Source organism: Orcinus orca, chromosome 13, assembly GCF_937001465.1.
Source record: "Orcinus orca chromosome 13, mOrcOrc1.1, whole genome shotgun sequence".
Classification (NCBI taxonomy): Eukaryota; Metazoa; Chordata; class Mammalia; order Artiodactyla; family Delphinidae; genus Orcinus; species Orcinus orca.
In genome coordinates this window covers 11,217,288-11,237,755 of record NC_064571.1, presented here as the reverse complement: position 1 = coordinate 11,237,755, position 20,468 = coordinate 11,217,288, and the positions used below count along the sequence as shown (strand labels likewise).

At 39.6% G+C, this 20,468-nt stretch overlaps 1 protein-coding gene across 11 annotated transcripts in view; it reads left to right on the top strand.

Moving 5' to 3' along the window:
* Positions 1–4,300: 4,300 nt before the first annotated feature.
* The window catches only part of ANAPC1 (anaphase promoting complex subunit 1), a 167,060-nt gene continuing 150,892 nt past the window's right edge, over positions 4,301–20,468 (top strand). For 7 of the 11 annotated variants that reach the window (XR_007470730.1, XR_007470729.1, XR_007470731.1 and 4 more), the window contains exons 1-11: positions 4,301–4,552; positions 7,016–7,252; positions 8,252–8,413; positions 10,347–10,398; positions 10,973–11,073; positions 11,654–11,736; positions 12,892–12,965; positions 14,693–14,838; positions 15,056–15,276; positions 15,992–16,201; positions 18,700–18,795. Coding sequence is in view for 7 of the 11 variants with exons in the window: in XM_033399993.2 (XP_033255884.1) it covers positions 7,040–7,252; positions 8,252–8,413; positions 10,347–10,398; positions 10,973–11,073; positions 11,654–11,736; positions 12,892–12,965; positions 14,693–14,838; positions 15,056–15,276; positions 15,992–16,201; positions 18,700–18,795 (1,358 nt within the window). In the remaining 4 variants the exon portion in view is untranslated. Of the gene's footprint in view, positions 4,553–7,015; positions 7,253–8,251; positions 8,414–10,346; positions 10,399–10,972; positions 11,074–11,653; positions 11,737–12,891; positions 12,966–14,692; positions 14,839–15,055; positions 15,277–15,991; positions 16,202–18,699; positions 18,796–20,468 lie in introns of those variants that run through there. The other 4 variants (XM_004276751.3, XM_033399992.2, XM_033399996.2 and 1 more) reach the window with 3 other exon arrangements.

Below are 20,468 nucleotides of genomic sequence, written 5' to 3'. Positions count from 1 at the left end.
ACTTTGCCATGTTGGGAGACAGTTCTCCATCGGTCTTTCAGGTTGCCGCTTGTTGCTTCGGGGGCACTGTCTGCCCTTGTTCCTTTGTGTAGGAAACAGCCTTGGAAGATAGAGATAGTGTCTACTTCTTAAGCAAAGGGCAGGTTTGCTCACAGCCTTAGAAGATGGAGATCGTGTCTCCCTTGGAGCCAAGGGCAGACATTCTTACTACCCATTATTGAAGATTTGGGTTTCCTAAGCTCTCTGTTCTTTCCTGTGATGCAACCCAGGGTGCATGGAGATGTCATCCAGCCTTCACATCACTCTGTGGGAATTTGGACTCAGGGAACTGGCACAAAAATGCTGATGCTGTGCTGTAAGTAACAAATTATTCTTCATCTTTGACCCGGCAGTTTTCTGGCTTCTACCAGCATTTATGGAACTGTGGCAGGCAGAGAAGGTAAAAATCTCAAACCGCTCAGAGTTCTTAAAAAGCTATAGATATGATGTACAGCACATATTCACTTGTGGAAATTGGAAAGCCCCCCCCCACACCTTTTTTTCAGCGGTGGGAATATAAATAATAATAATAAGTTCAAAGTTACCTCTGAACTTATTAACTAGTCAAGTGAGAATTCAAGCCTTGTAATTCTTCTCTCTCAGTGTATGGTGTCCCTCTTTCTCCACCAACTTCAACTACCCACCCTTACCGGGTAAAGTCTCACAATGGCTAAGAATACCTTTATCGGGACTTCCCTAGTGGTGCAGTGGTTAAGAATCCGCCTGCTAATGCAGGGGACACAGGTTCGAGCCCTGGTCCAGGAAGATCCCACATGCCCCGGAGCACCTAAACCCGTGAGCCACAACTACTGAAGCCCACGTGCCTAGAGCCTGTGCTCTGCAACAAGAGAAGCCACTGCAATGAGAAGCCCGTGCACCTCAACGAAGAGTAGCCCCCACTCGCCGCAATTAGAGAAAGCCCGCACACGGCATCGAAGACCCATCGCAGCCAAAAATAAATAAATTTATAAAATAATAAAAATAAAAAAGGATACCTTTATCACGGAGGGATTTTAGAAAGTATTTCCTTAGTTGTTGCTGGTTACATTACCATATAGGGAATGACTGCTTGGTGCCATTTATAGCTAATGCCCCCATTCAGTATCATATAACAACATATTCACTGTGCTATGAAAAAGTCCATTACAGTCACTATTTCAAGTCTTGCTGCCTACTAATTTAGCATTTATAGCCAAGAGATCCAGAGGCTTAAAGTAGGAAAATATTGCTGGATAAAATCAGAATTGGGAAGCAAGCACTTAATACAAAAGGTACTAAGCAAATTAACCTCAGAGTTGCCTCTGTAAAACTGAGAGTTGAATCCAGTTGAGTTTCCACATGGCATCTACTCTCAATTTAATCTCTAATTACAGCTCTCTAAAATTGTTGTGTTTTTGTAGGGCAAAGTAGGTTACTGAGATTTGAAAAAGTAGCATTTACATTGTGGACTCAAAATATTGTAAACCGGGGCTTCCCTGGTGGCGCAGTGGTTGAGAGTCCGCCGGCCGATGCAGGGGACACGGGTTCGTGCCCCGGTCCGGGAAGATCCCACATGCCGCGGAGCGGCTGGGCCAGTGAGCCATGGCCACTGAGCCTGCGCGTCCGGAGCCTGTGCTCCACAACAGGAGACGCCACAACAGTGAGAGGCCCGCATACCACAAAAAAAAAAAAAAAAAAAATATATATATATATATATATATACACACACACATATATATATATATATATATATAGTAAACCTCTCTTTGAGAAGGGAAAATTTAAAACTGGGAAAGTAAATTCCCCTTTAAGATGGGACAAGCTTTGATTAAACGAATAAAACCTCGAATTTCCTAGATATTTAGACTTCCTGTTTGTTCAGTGCACTGCTGTAAATTGCCCCGATGTTGAAACTGTTTTTACAAATACCGGTGAGACATATTTGGGCCAGCCAGGCTAGCCAGACGTTTGAATAGAGAAGACACTGTGTTTTATATGCTGCGGGGTTCATTACCCAAGGTCCCAGAAGGTAAGGTTTTGCTCAAATGCATGTGAAAACTGCCTCTTATGACTGCAAATTAGGGTGACCAGTGGTCCCAGCTTGCTTGGGATGTCTGATTTTAAAATGGAAAGTCCTGTGTTTCAGGAAACCCCAGTTCTGGGAAGACATCATAGGCGGAGGCCACGGAGAGGCATCTTGAGAGAATTTATTGGCAGACAAGGGAACATCCAGGAGGAAGAGCTGTGCGAACCCTTTCAGTAACTCTATTCACAGACTGGACAATAAGCCGCATAGGACACACTTTGTGGACTGTGTTCTCGAAAACGTAGAGCTGAAGGCAAATTTGATGAGTGCTGATGCTTTAGCCCACGATAGAGAGAATGAAGGGAAGGGAAGGATGAGAAGCACTGCATTGGCCACTGGCAAAAACTCAGCTGACTGCTTGGCAGGCGTGCCCACTCAGCCACAGAGGATGTCTGGCAGGCTATGCAAAGAAACCATGCTGTAGAACAGTCCACCAGAGGGAAAAGAAAAGGGAATTTATGTCTCTGGCTCCTTCCTGCCTTGCTCCTCTTGAACAAAATTTGCCTTGATCTAAATTTGCTCCCTACACTTTTGGGTTTATATCAGCTTGCACACCCCATGGGGAGGCATTCCCTCCAAGCCAGTGCCCCAGGGAGTGTGACAATGGCCTGATGGCACAGCAAAGCCAGGGCAGAGGGCCTCGTCCTCTGTGGCAAGGGGCTGGTAGTGGGGCTGACAGGGCTGGTGGAACCAGCCTATGGTGTCCCTTTCTCTAGGAGGGTCCACGTATGGTCAGGCCATGGTGGTGGCTGAGGTGGGGCAAGAGGTGGAGGGTGGCACTCAGAGACTCTGAGAGGCAACTGGGATATGTCCTGATGTTGTTTCTCCCAGAAAGACCAGGTCAGGAAGAGGACTGGTAGGAAGAGGACTTAGAGGGGGAGTGGTGCTGAGGGGGGACCCTGTAGGAGGAAATAGGTAAAAGATAAAGGCAGAGCATTGTTAATGTGATTGTTAATTTGACCTCATGTGTACCCTCAGGGCAGGGATGTCTGGGGATATTTTGGTCTCTAAGTCTAAGATAGACTAAGTTCTATCTTGATCCCTTTGGGCTGCTATACCATAAACTTACGAACAACAAACATTTATTCTTTACAGTTCTAGAGGCTGGAAAGTCCAAGATCATGGTGCTAGCAGATTCAGTGTTTGCTGAGGTTGTGCTTCCTGGTTCATTGACAGCCGTCTTTTTGCTGTGTCCTCATTTGGTGGAAGGGGCCAGGGAGCTCTGTGGGGTCTCTTTCATAAGGGCACTAATCCCTTTCATGAGGGCTCCACCCTCATGACCTAAGCACTTCCTAAGGGTCCCACCTCCTAGTATCACCACATAGGCCATTAGGTTTCAACATAGGAATTTGGGGAGGAGACACAAATATTCAGTCCTCAGCAGGCTCCTTCCTGTTGGAGTAAAGCCTTCTGAAAAGAGGCCATTTGAGCTAAACCCTGAAGGTTGACATTTCAAATAAAGAGATGAGAATGAACCAAGATGCCACGAAGTGCAAGATGTGTTTGGAGACCCTAAGGAGATAATTTTAGTGAAGACATAAAGTTTCAGGCAACTTTATATTTCTGGATAAGGAATTTGAACTTTATTTCTCAGGCAATAGGACGCCTATCAATCCTTTTAACATAGCGACACCACGCAATGGGAGATTAGAGCTCAACAGAGTTATACAGTTTCCACAAGTGTGATATTTTATGGTTGAATCCACAGACAGGGAGGGAGGGGTAAAGCTGGGGTTCTTAACCTGGATCTATGAATTGCTAGGGGAAGTCTCTGTGAAGCTCAGATTATTACACGCAACGTTTTTATGAGGACCTCTATACCTTTCATCAACTTTTCAAAAGGTCCGGACCCCCAAAAGGTTAAAGTGCACTGGTAAAGAGAGAAAATCAGTAGAGTCCCCACCGTCCCCCAAGCCTGGAGGCATATACCTCCAATTTGGGGGTCAGGAGGCGAGAGCGAAGTTGGCCAGAAAACCTTCTAATTCATAGTTATGAGGCAGTTCAGGCTCGTACTGACATGACTTGGGGAAGATCTGGACGCCAGGAAGATCCTATCCCAGTACAGGCTGAAGGTACAAATAAATACCCAGCAAATTCCTCCTCGCGCTTCCTTCGTGCAACTGCGGAGGCGCTAGGACCGCGGGAACGCCGCTCGCTCCCGGCGAAGCCCCGCCTCGGCGCGAAGCAGGACGGGAAATTCAACATGGACGCGTCCATTTGAACATCTCGCCTGAGTGGTTCTCCTGCACGCCTGCCTGTCATTAGCAGTCGTGTTCGCAGCTGCTGCCCAGTCTTCCTCCGGAATAGGGGAGGGAGAGGGAATGAGAAGCTGCAGCGGCCGAGGAGTCACCGTGACCGTCCCCGCCGCCACCCTCGGGCCCCCTCGGCCCCCGCGCCTCCGGGGAGCAGCCGGGGCTCGCCGCGCCTGACGCGTCCCGAGTCACACAGGTAAGGGCCCAGGCCCGCAGCGCCTGGTGGTTCATTGCCTGTCCGGTAGCCCTCTCACCCGACCCGAGGCCTACCCGCGCGCGGTGACCCGCAGGGCTGGGAGCCCGGGGCGGGCCCTGAGCGGGCGCCAGAGCCAAGAGGATCCCAGCTTGCGGGCTGGGCTTTACGGGGTGCACCTTCCTGCTCCACTCTGCGCCGGCTTCCTTCCTGAGCTAAACGCGGTGTCCCGTGTGGGCCTTAGCTTCTAGTTCAGCCCCTTGCCGCTGTGATACGATGTTCTGAGACCCAGGCTCTTAGACTGTTTCACCTGACCCTAAAGAGGCCGGGGAAGCTCTGCCTTTTTGCGGAGTCTCAACTCAAGGTGTCTTCTGTGTGCATTTGGGTTTACTCTTGAAGCAACTGTGTGGTTACCTCTGGCGGGGTAGTTTTTGTTCCTAGTAAGCAATGCTGATATCTTGTTTTATAGCATATCAGTTTAATTCAGTACTTTCATCTGTAGCTCTTTATGTTGTCCCCTAATAAGTAAAAACATAAAAATTTGGGGTATTGCAAAAGTATTAAATGTGTCGCCTTAATTAGTACAAAAAGATATTGTACTATGAAAATAACTATAATTAATACTTTTGTAATTTTTTCTCAACGTTTTTTGGTTTTTTTTTTTTTGCGGTACGCGGGCCTCTCACTGTTGTGGCCTCTCCCGTTGCGGAGCACAGGCTCCGGACGCGCAGGCTCAGCGGCCATGGCTCACGGGCCCAGCCGCTCCGCGGCATGTGGGATGTTCCCGGACCGGGGCACGAACCCGTGTCCCCTTCATCGGCAGGCAGACTCTCAACCACTGCGCCACCAGGGAAGCCCCTCTCAAAGTTTTAATAGGATAACGTTTAAAAATTGCACAACTGAAGTCGGATGAACTCGCAAGTTTTTTAATGTTGGTTATCCTGTTGACTAGAATATAAGAAGACCAGCTGAATTTTATTTTTTTCTTGTAAGTTTTATAAGGCACTGTTTTAGTTATATCCCAAGTTCAGGTCTTCTCAATTCTGAATTTTAGCGGGAGGAAAATAAAAGTGTTTTGATTGTGGCATATGGTTATGTCAGGAATAGCATTTAATTCATAGCAAAATAACTTTGACCCTAGAGGAGCTGCATAGGAACTACAGGGGCTTTGAGATATTGCAGGAAAAAAACCCTACTGATGCCAAAAAGACCTCAGGTGAGAAATATAAGTCAAATTTAGTTAAACTTTTTTTTTTTTTTGCGGTATGTGGGCCTCTCACTGTTGTGGCCTCTCCTGTTGCGGAGCACAGGCTCCGGACGTGCAGGCTCAACGGCCATGGCTCACGGGCCCAGCCGCTCCGCGGCATGTGGGATCTTCCCGGACCGGGGCACGAACCCATGTCCCCTGCATCGGCAGGCGGACTCTCAACCACTGCGCCACCAGGGAAGCCCTAGTTAAACTTTTAATTGTGAGTGCCATTTCAAACCCTTTAAAGTTGTCTGTGGTGCTGTGGTCAAACGTTGGTTTTGATCTGTTTGAGGATCGTAGCTTAAATGTGATACCACAGAATCCATTTTTAATGTAGGTGTTTTCTTAGAGAGAGAACTGGCATCCACCTTATATACCACATTATACAGTGAATTTTACTAGCTGTCAACTGCTGTATGTAGAAATGTTTTGGAAGTAAAGGGGCATGGTTCCACCCACAGCTCAGCCACATCTTTATAGTGATAAGCTGTACTGTAATAGGTTGTGTTAATTAAAAGCTAGGACTCATAAATTTGCTGCAAGTGTGGCTGTCCCATGGCCAGAGTTCTTCATGCCTTGGTTTCCTGTGTTTGGACCCCAAGTTGGAATTGATTGTAGTCATATGTTTAGGTGGACTGGGGTGTCAAAACTACTGGTGACATTTGACAGTTTATTAGGTCTTTTGTGGATTGGTCAGCTGAAACGAGTAGTTCAACTTGTGATGAATTAGAAGTAATATGTGTTTTTTGGTGTTTTTTTTGTTTGTTTCATTCCAATATGCCAGTGGTCCTTGAGGTGTGCTTTTCAAATGAGTTTCCAACAGCTGAACAGAAATGACCTTAAATGTTGAGAAGCTGGGCAGTCATGGGACTGTAAAGTACAACTTGTCTAAATACTTCATATGTGAAGTGTGGAAAAACTAGCATATAGTAGTAGGAGAATAGGACAGGTGTTGTGGGATGTAAGTGCTTGTCTCAACCCAGCGGTTTCCTTGGTGTAACCGTTTATTGGTCAGTCTCCAACTAAAATGTGGCAATAACTGTAATCACCTGAGAGTCAGATCTGGAATGACCTTTGATGTTTTAATTACTTGTACACCTACAGTGTAATAGGATTGACACTCATCTAAGGATTAATGACTCTTCTGTAAACTTTTATGATATTTTATTCTGGTTTTAACTCTAGAAGCTGACCAGAGTGTGTTTGAATTCATACAGAAATAATGTTGATATTTGGAACCCATGTCGAACTTCTATGAAGAAAGGGCAACAATGATTGCAGCCGGGGATTTGCAGGAATTTGTTCCTTTTGGTCGAGACCACTGCAAGCACCACCCTAATGCTTTGAACCTTCAGCTTCGCCAGCTGCAGCCAGCGTCGGAGTTATGGTCTTCTGATGGTGCCGCTGGCTTGGTGGGATCCCTTCAGGAGGTTACGATCCACGAGAAACAGAAGGTTCCGTTAAGTTTCCCATTGTATTTTTGAAATATAGAATGTTGTGACCTACTTGTAATTTAAGGCTACCTGCAACTGAGAAATGAGTATAATGCTACGTCTAGGGTAGTGGTTAAGATTTGGTAATTTCAGTCAAGACTAAAATAATGACTTCATTGTATTATGGTGTCATAACCGTTTATTTAGGCATATAACTCATGGTTTTATAATAAGTACTATGATTATGGTCCATTCTAAACCTCTTTCTCTTTCCTTAGTATGTGGGGATCAGATTTCATGTTGTTTGATTATTAGATGGTAGAGTTAGAAACGGTCCCTGCTGCAAAAAGACTTACATGTTTCTTGAGGACAAAGAAAATGCTACGTAAGTAGATAGAGTACTAGTTCTTAAATAGGAGAATGAGATGTTAGCGTGTGTCAGGAAATCAGTCTTTCCCACCTTATTCCACTTTCATTCCTTTTGGGATACCAAAATCTCACGGAGAGGAAGTCTATGTAGTTAGAAATCTGAACCTTTCTCTCTCCCATTTATTTTGATGAGTGGGACAAGGGAAGGAAGGTGAATGTATATTTAGTTGTGAAGCAGGGAAATCTACCCTGTGAATAAACTCCCCCAGTGATTCCCATGTGCACCTTCCTGCCCCCTCTCCATCACTTCCCCATGCACCTAATATACCATTTTAGTTTCCCTAGCATGTTGGTTTCATTTTTTGATCTATAGATATGGTATAATTTTTGTTTGTTTATATTTGGGGCAAATAATATAGTAGTATAATATAAAACATCCTGTAAGGTATATAATACACATATGCACACACCCCACTTTGTTAATCAGTGGCACTAAGCTTCTAAGAATTGGGCTTAGATTGAGTCTTACTCCCCAGGCAAAGAGAGAGTAGGAAACTTGTCTCTGAATGATTATTTGATTTAATTAATAAATCCTGCTCCATACTTTGGAAAAAAGTGCTTGAACATGTCCTACATGTGTTAATTTTTAAGGAGAGCTGGCAGTTAAGGAAAGGCGTAAGTGAAATTGGAGAAGAAGTAGATTACGATGAGGAACTCTATGTGGCTGGAAATATGGTTATCTGGAGCAAAGGAAGTAAAAGCCAGGCACTGGCTGTTTATAAAGCGTTTACAGTTGACAGTCCTGTTCAACAGGTGAGTTGATTTGAATTTTAGCGTTTGATTGACTACTTAACACTTAAAAAAGGTTTTGTCCTAAAATTTAACAGAAATAATAAAAACAGTGTAATGGTCCCAGCAGCTGGGTGTCCATTTAAAAAATTTCATTTGTTTTCTGTATCATCACTTTTTTTACACCATCTTTTGTCAATTTAATGATAGTCTTTAAACACTGTTCTTGAGTAATTCAATTTGTTATTCTCAGTAAAAATTTCTAAGACATTGAGGGTACAAAGAATACTGTAACACATGATGATTATAATTGATTGCAGAGTATTCAATAAATAAAAATCTGGTTCCTAGTGATAATCAGAAAGAGAAAGAAAAAACCTAACTTGTTATCATTGCAGTTGGCTATTACACCTAACTCTGTTATGAAAATCGGTAATTAAAGGGAAGGAATTAAGCATTTGCCCTGCCTTTCTAGGAAGATGTGCAGTTCATCTTGAGTTAATGAAGGAACACCCTTATTTATGGATGAATGCCAGCTAATATAGAAAGAAGGGTAGAGTTAAAAAATCACCACTTTGTAACCTCCAATGTAATAATGGATTCAGAAAAGGATTGTTAATGGATATTAACACTCTTGGGTGAAAGGATATTACCATGGCACCAAGGTATTACCCTATGAATTACTTGCTAAAATGGACTGGACATCAGGTGCTAGAAGAAAATTACATTATTTTTCCTCAGGTGGGATGACGGTTTTGTGGTTATATAGGAGTACATCTTTAGTTTTAGGAAATGCACGATGAAGTGATTAGGGGTAAAGTGTCATGATGTGTGCAGTTTTCAAATAGCCCCTGCCCCCTGCAATTCCACGTGTACTCAAATGCCGTTAAACAGGTACGGCAGAATTCAGGTGAGACAGATGTTCACTGTACTGTTTCATCTTTTCTTACTGAAAGTTTTTAGAATATCAAGTTGGGGGAGAAGTGAAAACATTTTTGTTGGTTGCATTAATTGTTAGGCTACTGACAGGAGGTTTTTAGAAGCTTTTTTACTCATGTGAAGTTCCCCATTTGTAGACACTGAAATCGTACCTCAACACTGCTTTTTTTTTTCCCCATGAACTATTTCCTGATGAGTGTTGTACTCTTCTAACAATTTATTAGGAAGGGTCAACTGAATTATTCCCAAATTTGAGAGCATGTGTGAAAGCATTTCCATCCAGGAGTGTCAAAGCCAGTGCTCTTTTTGCTGATAATTTCCCCCTCATGTAACATTGTGAATGTATTTAATACCACTGAAAAATGGTTAAGGTGGTAAATTTTATGTTATGTATATTTTACCACAATTAAAAAGACACATAAAAATGCCATTAAAAAATTTCAATAAGTGATTGTCAGTTGAAGTTTAACGGCTTTTCAATGGCATTCAATAAGTGAATGCCATTAAAAAATTTCAATAAGTGATTGTCAGTTGAAGTTTAACAGCTTTTCCTAGTTTGTATATATATTTTTAAGATGGGCCCTTAAGAAAGGGAAATGTTTTTCTAAACATTCTTTCTGGCGAGTCAGAGAATGATAAGATTAGGTAAGTCTGGAGATTATAAAATAGCTTGGCAATTTTCAACTCTTCTGATAATCTTTAGCTTTGTATAGGATATAGGGTTTACTACAGGTTGAACCACTATTTGAATTCACTTTTGCTGCAAAGCTTCTATCTAGTAGGTTTCTTGATTTTGTTTTCCCTTTTCTTTTTATTTGCAAGCATAGTTTATCTTTCCTTAAGATAGTTATCATTAATTAGTCTAATTTTATCTTATTTTTCTTTGTTCCCATGGTATATGTGTTGAGCTGATGAGGAGGGACCGTTATGTAGGTGACACTATTATTTAGATACCATTAGTTAACAGGTTATTATTTAGATGTCATTTTCCTAGGTAAGCATTTTGTTTTGATTTTAGGCATTGTGGTGTGACTTCATTATATCACAGGATAAGTCTGAAAAGGACTACAGTAAGTTCCTTTCTGAAATTTTATTTGATCTTATGATGATTCCAAATGTTTATCTCATTTTTTTTTCATTCAAAATAAGTAAGCCACTAATAATGGTGGGTTAGCGCAAGCATTTTTATATTGTGCATTAAAGAATTTGTGTTGTTGGGAATTGCAATTCATTTATTTTTAAAACATTTATTTATTTATTTATTTATGGCTGTGTTGGGTCTCCATTGTTGCATGCGGGCTTTCTCTAGTTGCGGTGAGCAGGGGCTATTCTTTGTTGCAGTGTGCGGGCTTCTCATTGCGGTGGCTTCTGTTGTTGCAGAGCACGGGCTCTAGACGCTTGGGCTTCAGTAGTTGTGGCTCTCGAGCTCTAGAGCGTAGGCTCAGTAGTTGTGCTGCACAGGCTTAGTTGCTCCGCGGCATGTGAGATCTTCCTGGACTAGGGCTCGAACCCGTGTCCCCTGCATTGGCAGGCAGATTCTTAACCACTGTGCCACCAGGGAAGTCCCGGGAATTGCAATTTATGATTATTGGGATTTTTGTTTTGAAAACAATGCATATATCTTGTTGTACTCTCTCTTTTCAGGTAGTGATGAAGTAGAAAAATGCATATGTATATTGCAAAGCTCATGTATTAACATGCATAGCATAGAAGGAAAGGATTACATAGCTTCTTTACCTTTTCAGGTAAACTTGAGTGTTTCAGTGTTTTTGTGTTTTACTGGAGAATATTCTTGAATTAATTGGTTTCAGAAGTATTGCTACTCTCATGTCTTGTAATCAAAAATGTTATTTTTACTGAAATAAACTTGTAGTGGCTTACCATTTCCATCCTTTGTCTTAAAAATAAATTATTTAGTGAAGTGAATCATGAAGTCTTTTCTGAGAGGTTTTTTTTCAGTTTAAGTGACATAGAAGAAATCATTTTGGTTTTATTCAAGCACTTGAGCAATATTAGTCTTTCTCCTGTTTCTCATTATCTTTTTCATGCCCTAATGCTGTTGTTACACTTTAATCACACTGTCATTTTGGTACTGATATTAGCTACTGGCAGGAATTTCAGGTCGAACTTCTCTTCCTTAGATTTGATTTTGTCTTAGATTTACTTGTTATAATTACTTAAAAAAATTATAGTTAATGATTGTTACTTTGCAAAACTCTTATTAAATTGGAAGGAAATCTAATGTTCTGTAATGTTTCGTAAAAACATGTTATAAAGAATAGTTTCTTTTACTTCTGTTTTTTCCCTCACCCTTTTACCCAATAGGTTGCAAATGTTTGGCCCACGAAGTATGGCTTGTTGTTTGAACGAAGCAGCTCTTCACATGAGGTTCCTCCAGGACCACCCAGGTATGCAGGTCAGAATATGATTCCTTGGGCCTTTTTTGGTTGGTTCTAAGGTAAAATTGTTTACCCAAAAGTTTGGGATGATGATAATTTCCATGCTGTCAGCACAGATAGATGCCTTTTTCTCTCATCTCAGCATTGTACCCTTATGAGTTCTACTTCTCACTTGGCTCTTAATTATCTACAGCTTTTTTCCCCAAGTAGTAAAATTGAGCAAACACTTGGCTTAAAGATAACAAAACTCAATTCTTAGCTCTGCCATTTTTTCCATCATGTTACTTTGGGCAAATCATTAGCTTTGGCTTTAGTTTCCTTATCTGTTACAGGAAGAATACTGTCATTTATTTCTTAGGATTTATGCAGTAATTTAACAAGCTAATGTATATAATCTCTTGACATAGCGCTTCTTATGTCTTAGGTGCGTAATAAATTATAGTGTGTTTACTTTGTCTCCCTAATCAGCTGTGAGCTCGTTGACGGGCAGGAACATACAGTACCTGTCACAGTGTGGTGCAAGTAGTAGACACTGAGTTTTAAGAAAATTGCTTATAGATTTTAATCTCTCTCTGTGTTTAGATAGAAAGTCTGTTCTTTCCTCTTTTTTCAGTCACTCCTTAAGAAAATGCAGCCGTTTCATTTACTTGAAGTGTTTCTTCTTTTTATTTTTAAATACTCTCTTTTGTCAATAGGTCTAGAAGACGAAATTTCTTTTTTAGTTGTTAGAGACACTGCCACTAAGAGAGGTTTTAAAAAAAAAATGACTGCCTTATGCCCATTACTCTGTTTGTTCTGAAAGGTGTTGACTGCTGCTCAGATACTACTGCTGCTCAGCAGTATCTGCTGCTCAGATACTACTGCTGCTCAGATACTACCAGATACTACCTGGGCTACACTGAGTTCCGTGTGTGTGTGTGTGTGTGTGTGTGTGTGTGTGCGCGTGCAAATTTACCCTGCATAAGAGGAAAGATTTCTAGGAATAAAATAGAAGATACCGTGAAAAACAGTAGGTCAAAAGTTTTTAGAGGGTTGCTTTTTGAGATGGTAGGTTTCTAGTTGTTAGTGTAATCTGCAGAAGACATTTCTTTGCAAGGAAAGTACAAAATTTGTGCACAAATGGAGTCATCTTATGTTGGTGATTATTTATTTGTTCTTTACTAGAGAACCTTTACCCACTATGTTCAGCATGCTGCATCCACTAGATGAAATCACACCTCTTGTTTGTAAATCTGGAAGTAAGTGTGTTTTTATAAATTCTTTTATGTAGGCTCTCTTTTGAGTTTGGGGCTGGGGAGGAAATAAAGGAGCTTATGAAAATTAGATTTCTTTTATAAAAATAATATAATTTAAGCATTTAAAAATAACTCTTATTATGAAAATAATTCATATTAATTAATTCATTGAATACCCTGGTATTAATTGTTTTAACAGCTATTCTTTTAGTAAAAATAGAGCCTATACATCAACCAGAAATACTGATATATTTTCTAGCTTACCTGTAGATGACTCTGGACTTTGTTCCTTAGTAATTAAATGAACAATACTTAGATAAACTAAAATCATTTCCTTTTTTTGGAAAAAAGAAATGTAGGGCCTTAGACCTTTACTTTGGAAATTGTTAATATTTCATTTTCCCTGCTCATAATAACATAATTTGCTGGGACTCAGACTTTTAATAGTTCCTAGAGGTATTTCTAGATGCTTGTTTTAAAATTTTAAATGTGACCAAACATAGGCTATTATGAATAATGAGGACTTGAAGGCTAAAAAAAAATATTTATATTCTTTGACCAATTTTACTTTAAGGACTTTATCCCAAGTATATATTCTGAAATACCACTGAGGTTTTTATCTTCTATATCAGGGCTTGGCAAACTACAGCCTGGGGGCTAAATCCAGTTTATTTTTCTAAGGCTTAAGAGCCAAGAGTGGTTTTTACCCTTTTAAAAGGTTGTAGAAAACAAAAAAAATTATGCTACAGAGTCAGTATGTCTGCAAAGCCTAAACTATTTACTCTTTGGCCTTTTACAGAAAATGTTTATTGATAATTCTATATTATACTGCTAACAACTACAAACAACCTAAAAAAAACATGTCAGAGTGTGTGATTGAATGGTATGCAGCCATTATTGATCATGTTTTTGAATAATATTTAATGACCTCAGGAATTGCTTATTCATAATGTTAAGTAAGGTACAAAACTAACTGCAATATCATCCTAATTTTGTAAGAACATAAAAAATATGTCTGTATAGGGAAAAAAAAACTCAGAGGAGTGCTCCCAATATATTAGTAGAGGTTATTTTGAGTGGAATTATGAATGATTTTTATTTCTTTCTTTATAAAGTACTCCTTTTATAAAATAATTCTTTTTAAATTTTTCAGTATTTTAACTGAGAGGGCAACATTTAGGAGACAGTCAAATAAGGATGTAGAAACCAGTTTATGGTACTGTAGATGTAAAAGCTGGACTCACTAGGAAAAAACTTATTTTGCATGTGTATCCAGTAAAGCAGAAACAGTAGTGTACTGTTCAGCACTGTTTGAATAGTTATAGTAGAGAACAGATTTCTTAGAGAAGAAAAGAACCTGTAAGGAAGTCAAACTTGGTCGAATGGTTGAGTGTAATTTAAGAATAAGTCAGTTATTAAAGGAGTCACGGACCTTTTACCTGTGGCTGATGAATTTAATGGTTTAGTCAGCACAAACCTTCAACATTTAGTTGCATGTGTGTGAAATCAAAACTCGTAAGATTCTCATCTTTAATATATTTTAAAGGAATTGATGCCCAAATAAATTTATTAAAAATTGAGGGTTAATTACGTAATATATTAATAGATTTTTGTGCCTTAATTGCCTTGATTTCTCTTTATCTTTAGGAATTGCAAGAAGTCACTTCATAAACAACAGTCTTGTAAAAGTCCATTGTTCTATACCTGATCATTTCTGTTCTATCTTTAAGGTCTTTTTGGTTCATCACGGGTACAATATGTTGTAGATCATGCAATGAAAATTGTTTTTCTCAACACTGATCCCTCCGTTGTAATGACCTATGACACCGTTCAAGGTTTGCATTCTGTGTGGGCTCTCCGGAGAGTCAAAACAGAGGTAAGGGTGAAGGCAGATCACTTCTTAATAGAAAAGGATAGTTAATACTAAAAACTTTGCAGGTTTTTAGAAGAATCACTTGTGAAATAGGTTGAGTGCCTTAGGTAAAAATATATTATATCTTTAATAACTGGCAACTACCCTGCATTCTCACAAGGAAATTGCCCTTTTAATCTAATTATTTTCTGCCCCCTCCCCCTTTTCATTTTGACTTAAGGAAGAGAATGTTGTTTTAAAGTTCTCTGAACAGGGGGGCACCCCACAGAATGTGGCCACCAGCAGCTCGCTCACAGCACACCTCAGAAGCCTCTCCAGGGGAGACTCCCCCGTGGCTTCCCCCTTCCAGAACTACTCCTCCATCCACAGCCAGAGTCGCTCAGCCTCCTCGCCCAGCCTACACTCCCGCTCACCTTCCATTTCCAACATGGCAGCTCTCAGGTGGGAATTAAGTGTGGAAGCATTTCCTTGCTTTAAACAAGACATCCCAAGAAAAAGATACCTTCTTTTAAAACTTTCTCTTGTAATTTGCAGGATTTAAAATTTCTGTTGACAGATCCTGAGTATCTTTTAGAGAAAACAGCATTATTCCAGTTGTGCTATTTTTACTAAGACTTCCAGGCCTACTGTGTTACTTTTTCACTGAGTCATATTTAGAGACTGCCAGTGCTTGTTGTAAGAGTGCCTCGTTTTTACCACTAAGTAGCAGCAGTTTGGTGAATATTAATTACAGAAATTTTTTGGTACTGTTTTCTTTTGTCTTAATTTGCATTAGCTTTTCTTTTGTTTTTGTTAATATCTGTCTGGTACAATACGGACATAGTTTTGTTGGTGTGTATATGTTTGAATGTATAGGAACATAGTTTAAACTTTTTTGAATAATATTGGTATAAATAATTGATTTTCTGAGGCAGAAAATGAACTGATTTTCAGTTAAAGAAAAAGAATTCTAACAGGAATTCTAAATCCTTAGAATATAATAAAGCATGTTGACAAACCGTTTAAGTAGCTACTCCTTTTTAAAAAAATTGTATTTCTGACTGGGTTTATGTTATGAATACTCTCCATACATAGAATTTGGAAAGCTTTATTAGAAAGTGTGTTATATCAGCCTGTGTTATTAATTGTGGTGCACTCTTTTCTCTTTATTTTGCAGTCGTGCTCATTCTCCAGCCTTAGGAGTGCACTCTTTTTCAGGGGTGCAAAGGTTCAACCTTTCAAGCCATAATCAATCTCCAAAGAGACACAGTATTTCTCATTCTCCAAATAGTAATTCTAACGGCTCCTTTCTTGCACCAGAAACAGAGCCAATTGTTCCTGAACTTTGTATGGACCATTTATGGACAGAAACGATTACTAATATAAGGTTTGGAGTATATATTTTTATATTCAAAGAAAAATGATACTAAAAGTTTTAGAAAATACTTGGCATTTTGTGTCAAGCTTCCTTTGAGTATAAGCAGTTATTAATATTTCTAAAATACATAGAGATATATATTAAAGGCTACCTCAGTTTCAGTAGAGGATGTTAGTGATATTAAGGTGATCATAAAAATATTCTTTTGTCATTTGCTATTTCTTCCTTAGTAATCTCTCAGATTTGAGGTGTTTGATGTTTTAGGGAGAGACAACTAATTTCTGTAGATTAGGAAACTTGGGAATTTATAACATTTTTCTTAAGTTTTGTCTTTATGTTAGTTGAGTATCAGCTGTTTTTCTGGGAAACACAACTCAGACCTCTGTTCCATGTGACCTTCCTCCTTTTATGTTCTCTTTAATCAGTCATTCAGTCAATGCCAGTGTGTGTACTAGTGGCTGTGGTTTATCAGCAAATAAGTTGCTGTCCCTGTCCTCAGAAAGAGACAGCTGGAGGATGGTGGCACCGCTAATCTGATGGTAGGGCTTTGGAAAGATGACTAGGTATTTCCTGGGTGGGTAAGCGAGGCAGTACACAGTAGTTAGAGGGGATCAGAAGAAAAGTGCAGAAGTGTGAATGTGTGGTTTGTTCAGGGAATTAAAAATACTCTCCATTTGTTTGTGCAGGAGGAGGGGAAAGGGCGCGAAAGAGGAGGTGGAGACAGATGGCCTTTTGGGCTGTTCTGTTTGATGAGAGCTGTAAGAAGGTGCTTTATATGTGGGTCATAAACTCAGGGGTCAGAGCAGTCACTTATCAGTGGTGATTGAGGCAAGACAGGTGGATTGGAGTTTATGGATGAGGCAAGACAGGTGGATTGGAGTTTATGGATGAGGCAAGACAGGTGGATTGGAGTTTATGGAGTGTGTAGAGGTTGGGTTCGAGGAGGGCCTGTGGATGAGCTTGCAGTTGCAGGGGTTCTGGTAACCCTCAGGAATCAAAGATAGTAATCATGGGTATGTGTGGTGTATAGGCCTTTTCTTTAGCAGAGGGTTTAACATTCATTAGATTCTCAGAGTCTGTGGCCTCCGAATAGTTAAAACCAGGCTGTGTAGAATCAGAAGAGGACTAGTGACTAAAGTCTTGGAAACTTAAGATTTGGGAGGGGTGAAAAGAGATAAAGCTGCTGCAGAGAGACAGAGCAAGAGAGGTCAGGTGGGGGAAGCAGCAGGACATGTCATGGAACACAAGAAAAGTGGCTTTTGAGAAGAAGATGCCAATGTTGCCAGGTGCTGGTGAAGTGTGGCACTCTTAGGTGAGCTCAGAGAGGCAGTACCTGGATGGCAAGGTCACTGGTGACCTTGGCCAGAGCACCTGGGGGTAGGGGTCTAGGGTGGAGTGGAATGGGGTGGAAAAAGTAAATGGGGACCGAGGAGGTGAACATAGGTATACAGACTGTCCAGGGAGTTTGCCTTTGAATGGGAATGAGGTTACAAAACTAGCTGAGGGAATCTCAGGGTCAAGGGAGAGTTTTGTTTTTCCTGAACTATGTTAGACAAGATTAGTCTTCATTTTTGCCCTTAAATACCTAAGTGTGTTTCTCTAAAAAGTAAGGACATTTTCTTACCTAACCATGCTACCATTTTTACACCCAGCCAAATTAACAGTAAGTCCTTTATATAATCTAATATTTAGTCCATCTCTGTATTTAAAGACTCATTTTAATATGAGAGAGTAGGCTACGAAAAGACTATATACCCAGAGCAGGGAAAGCACTGAAAATACAGCTGGCTGTACGGCCTTAAGCTCTCCACATCCGAGTAGAAAGACAAGCGCATGTTCTTAGGCTGGCAGGTCAGGGATAGGCAGTTGGAGGAAAGGAAAGATGTGAGTACAGTGTTGAAGTATGTTCTATTTTTATATATATAAAATAAAAATTTCTTATAAAATAAAAATTCCTTATATATAGAATAAAAATTCCCTGTATTTAAAAATCATTTGTCTTTAAATACCTTATTGCTAAGTTGGATATATTGCAGATCCTTATTGTACAGAGTTACAAAGAAATTTTTGAGAATAGAGAATTTTTGAGTATGGGTTAAAAAAAAGGGATGAAGTAGAGCCTAATCTGAGAGAGAGGATAGATTGGAGAGGTCATGTTATAAAATGTCTGACCCCTTAGACCCTGTAAGAGGTCTAAGATCTCTTCAAGTTTGCATTACTTTAGCAGTAGGCAGCTTGCATAATGTGGAATTAAAAAGTCTGTTGGTAATGATTACATTTATTGTAATTTTTCCCTAAAAAAGCTGTGTAGTGGACTCAGAGTCAAAGAGCTGAAAGGAATCTTAGAGATCATGAAGTTCAATTCTTAGAAGTGCTTTTGTGTCTTCAAGGTTATTGCTTGGCCCAAGTAGTATTTCCTGTAGAATATTTTCAAAGACTTTTAATAATTACTATGGTAGATTTTTAAGTGAGTGCCAACAGTTTCTTTATTAATATATCTATTACAGGGAGAAAAATTCACAGGCCTCAAAAGTCTTTATTACATCTGACCTATGTGGGCAGAAGTTCTTGTGCTTTTTAGTAGAGTCCCAGCTCCAGTTACGGTAAGTGCGTTTATGTATCTCATTCATTTGGTATAAATAAACTTAGGACTGTTTTTTCTTTTTCTTTTTCTCTCTCTCTCTCTCTTTTTTTTTTGGCTTAAGTAGCTTTATTGAAATAATTTACATACCATAAAATTAACATGTTTTAAGTGTATAGTTTAATGATTTTTAGTAAATTTACAGTTATGCAGCATCACCACAATACAGTTTTAAAAATTTCTATCACTTTAAAAAGATCTCTTGTGCTTGACTTGCATTCAGTCTCTGTTCCCATTCCCAACCTCAGGCAACCAGTATATAGGCTTTCTGCCTCTGTAGATTTGCCTTTTCTGGATATTTTATGTAAATAGAATCGTACAATATATAATTTTTTGTGTGTCCACCTTCTTCCACTTAGCATGTTTCTTAGGGCCTACCATGTGTAACATGTATAAATATTTTATTCCTCTTGCTTGTAGTATTGTATAAATGTACCACATTTTGTTTATCTAGTCATTAGTTGATGGGCATTTGGTTTGTTTACACTTTTTTGACCATTGTGAATTATGGCACTATGAACATTGGAGCCAAAGCCTTTGTGTGGACATACATGATTTCATGTAGATAGATAGGTAGATAACTAGGAGTGGATCAAATGATAAATTCATCGTAAACTTTTAAAGAAATTGCTAAATTTGTCTTCCAAATAAGCTGTACCATTTTACATTCCCACCAGTAATGTTTGAGTGTTCCAATTTCTTCATCCTTGACAAGATTTCTTTTTTAATTTTTGAATATTATTTATTTTTTTATACAGCAGGTTATTATTAGTCATCAATTTTTTACACATCAGTGTATACATGTCAATCCCAATCACCCAATTCATCACATGACCATTCCCAACCCCCTGCGGCTTTCCCTCTTGGTGTCCATACATTTGTTCTCTGCATCTGTGTCTCAGCTTCTGCCCTGCAAACTGGTACATCTGTATCATTTTTCTAGGTTCCACATACATGTGTTAATATACGATATTTGTTTTTCTCTTTCTGATTTACTTCACTCTGTATGACAGTCTCTAGATCCATCCACGTCTCAACAAATGACCCAATTTTGTTACTTTTTATGGCTGAGTAATATTCCATTGTATATATATACCACAACTTCTTTATTCATTCATCTGTTGATGGGCATTTAGGTCGCTTCCATGACCTGGCTACTGTAAATAGTGCTGCAGTGAACATTGGGGTGCATGTGTCTTTTTGAATTATGGTTTTCTCTGGGTATATGCCCAGTAGTGGGATTGCTGGATCATATGGTAATTCTATTTTTAGTTTTTTAAGGAACCTCCGTACTGTTCTCCATAGTGGCTGTATCAATTTACATTCCCACCAACAGTGCAAGAGGGTTCCCTTTTCTCCACACCCTCTCCAGCATTTGTTGTTTGTAGATTTTCTGATGATGCCCATTCTAACTGGTGTGAGGTGATACCTCATTGTAGTTTTGATTTGCATTTCTCTAATAATTAGTGATGTTGAGCAGCTTTTCATGTGCCTCTTGGCCATCTGTATGTCTTCTTTGGAGAAATGTCTATTTAGGTCTTCTGCCCATTTTTGGATTGGGTTGTTTGTTTCTTTAATATTGAGCTGCATGAGCTGTTTATATATTTTGAAGATTAATCCTTTGTCTGTTGATTC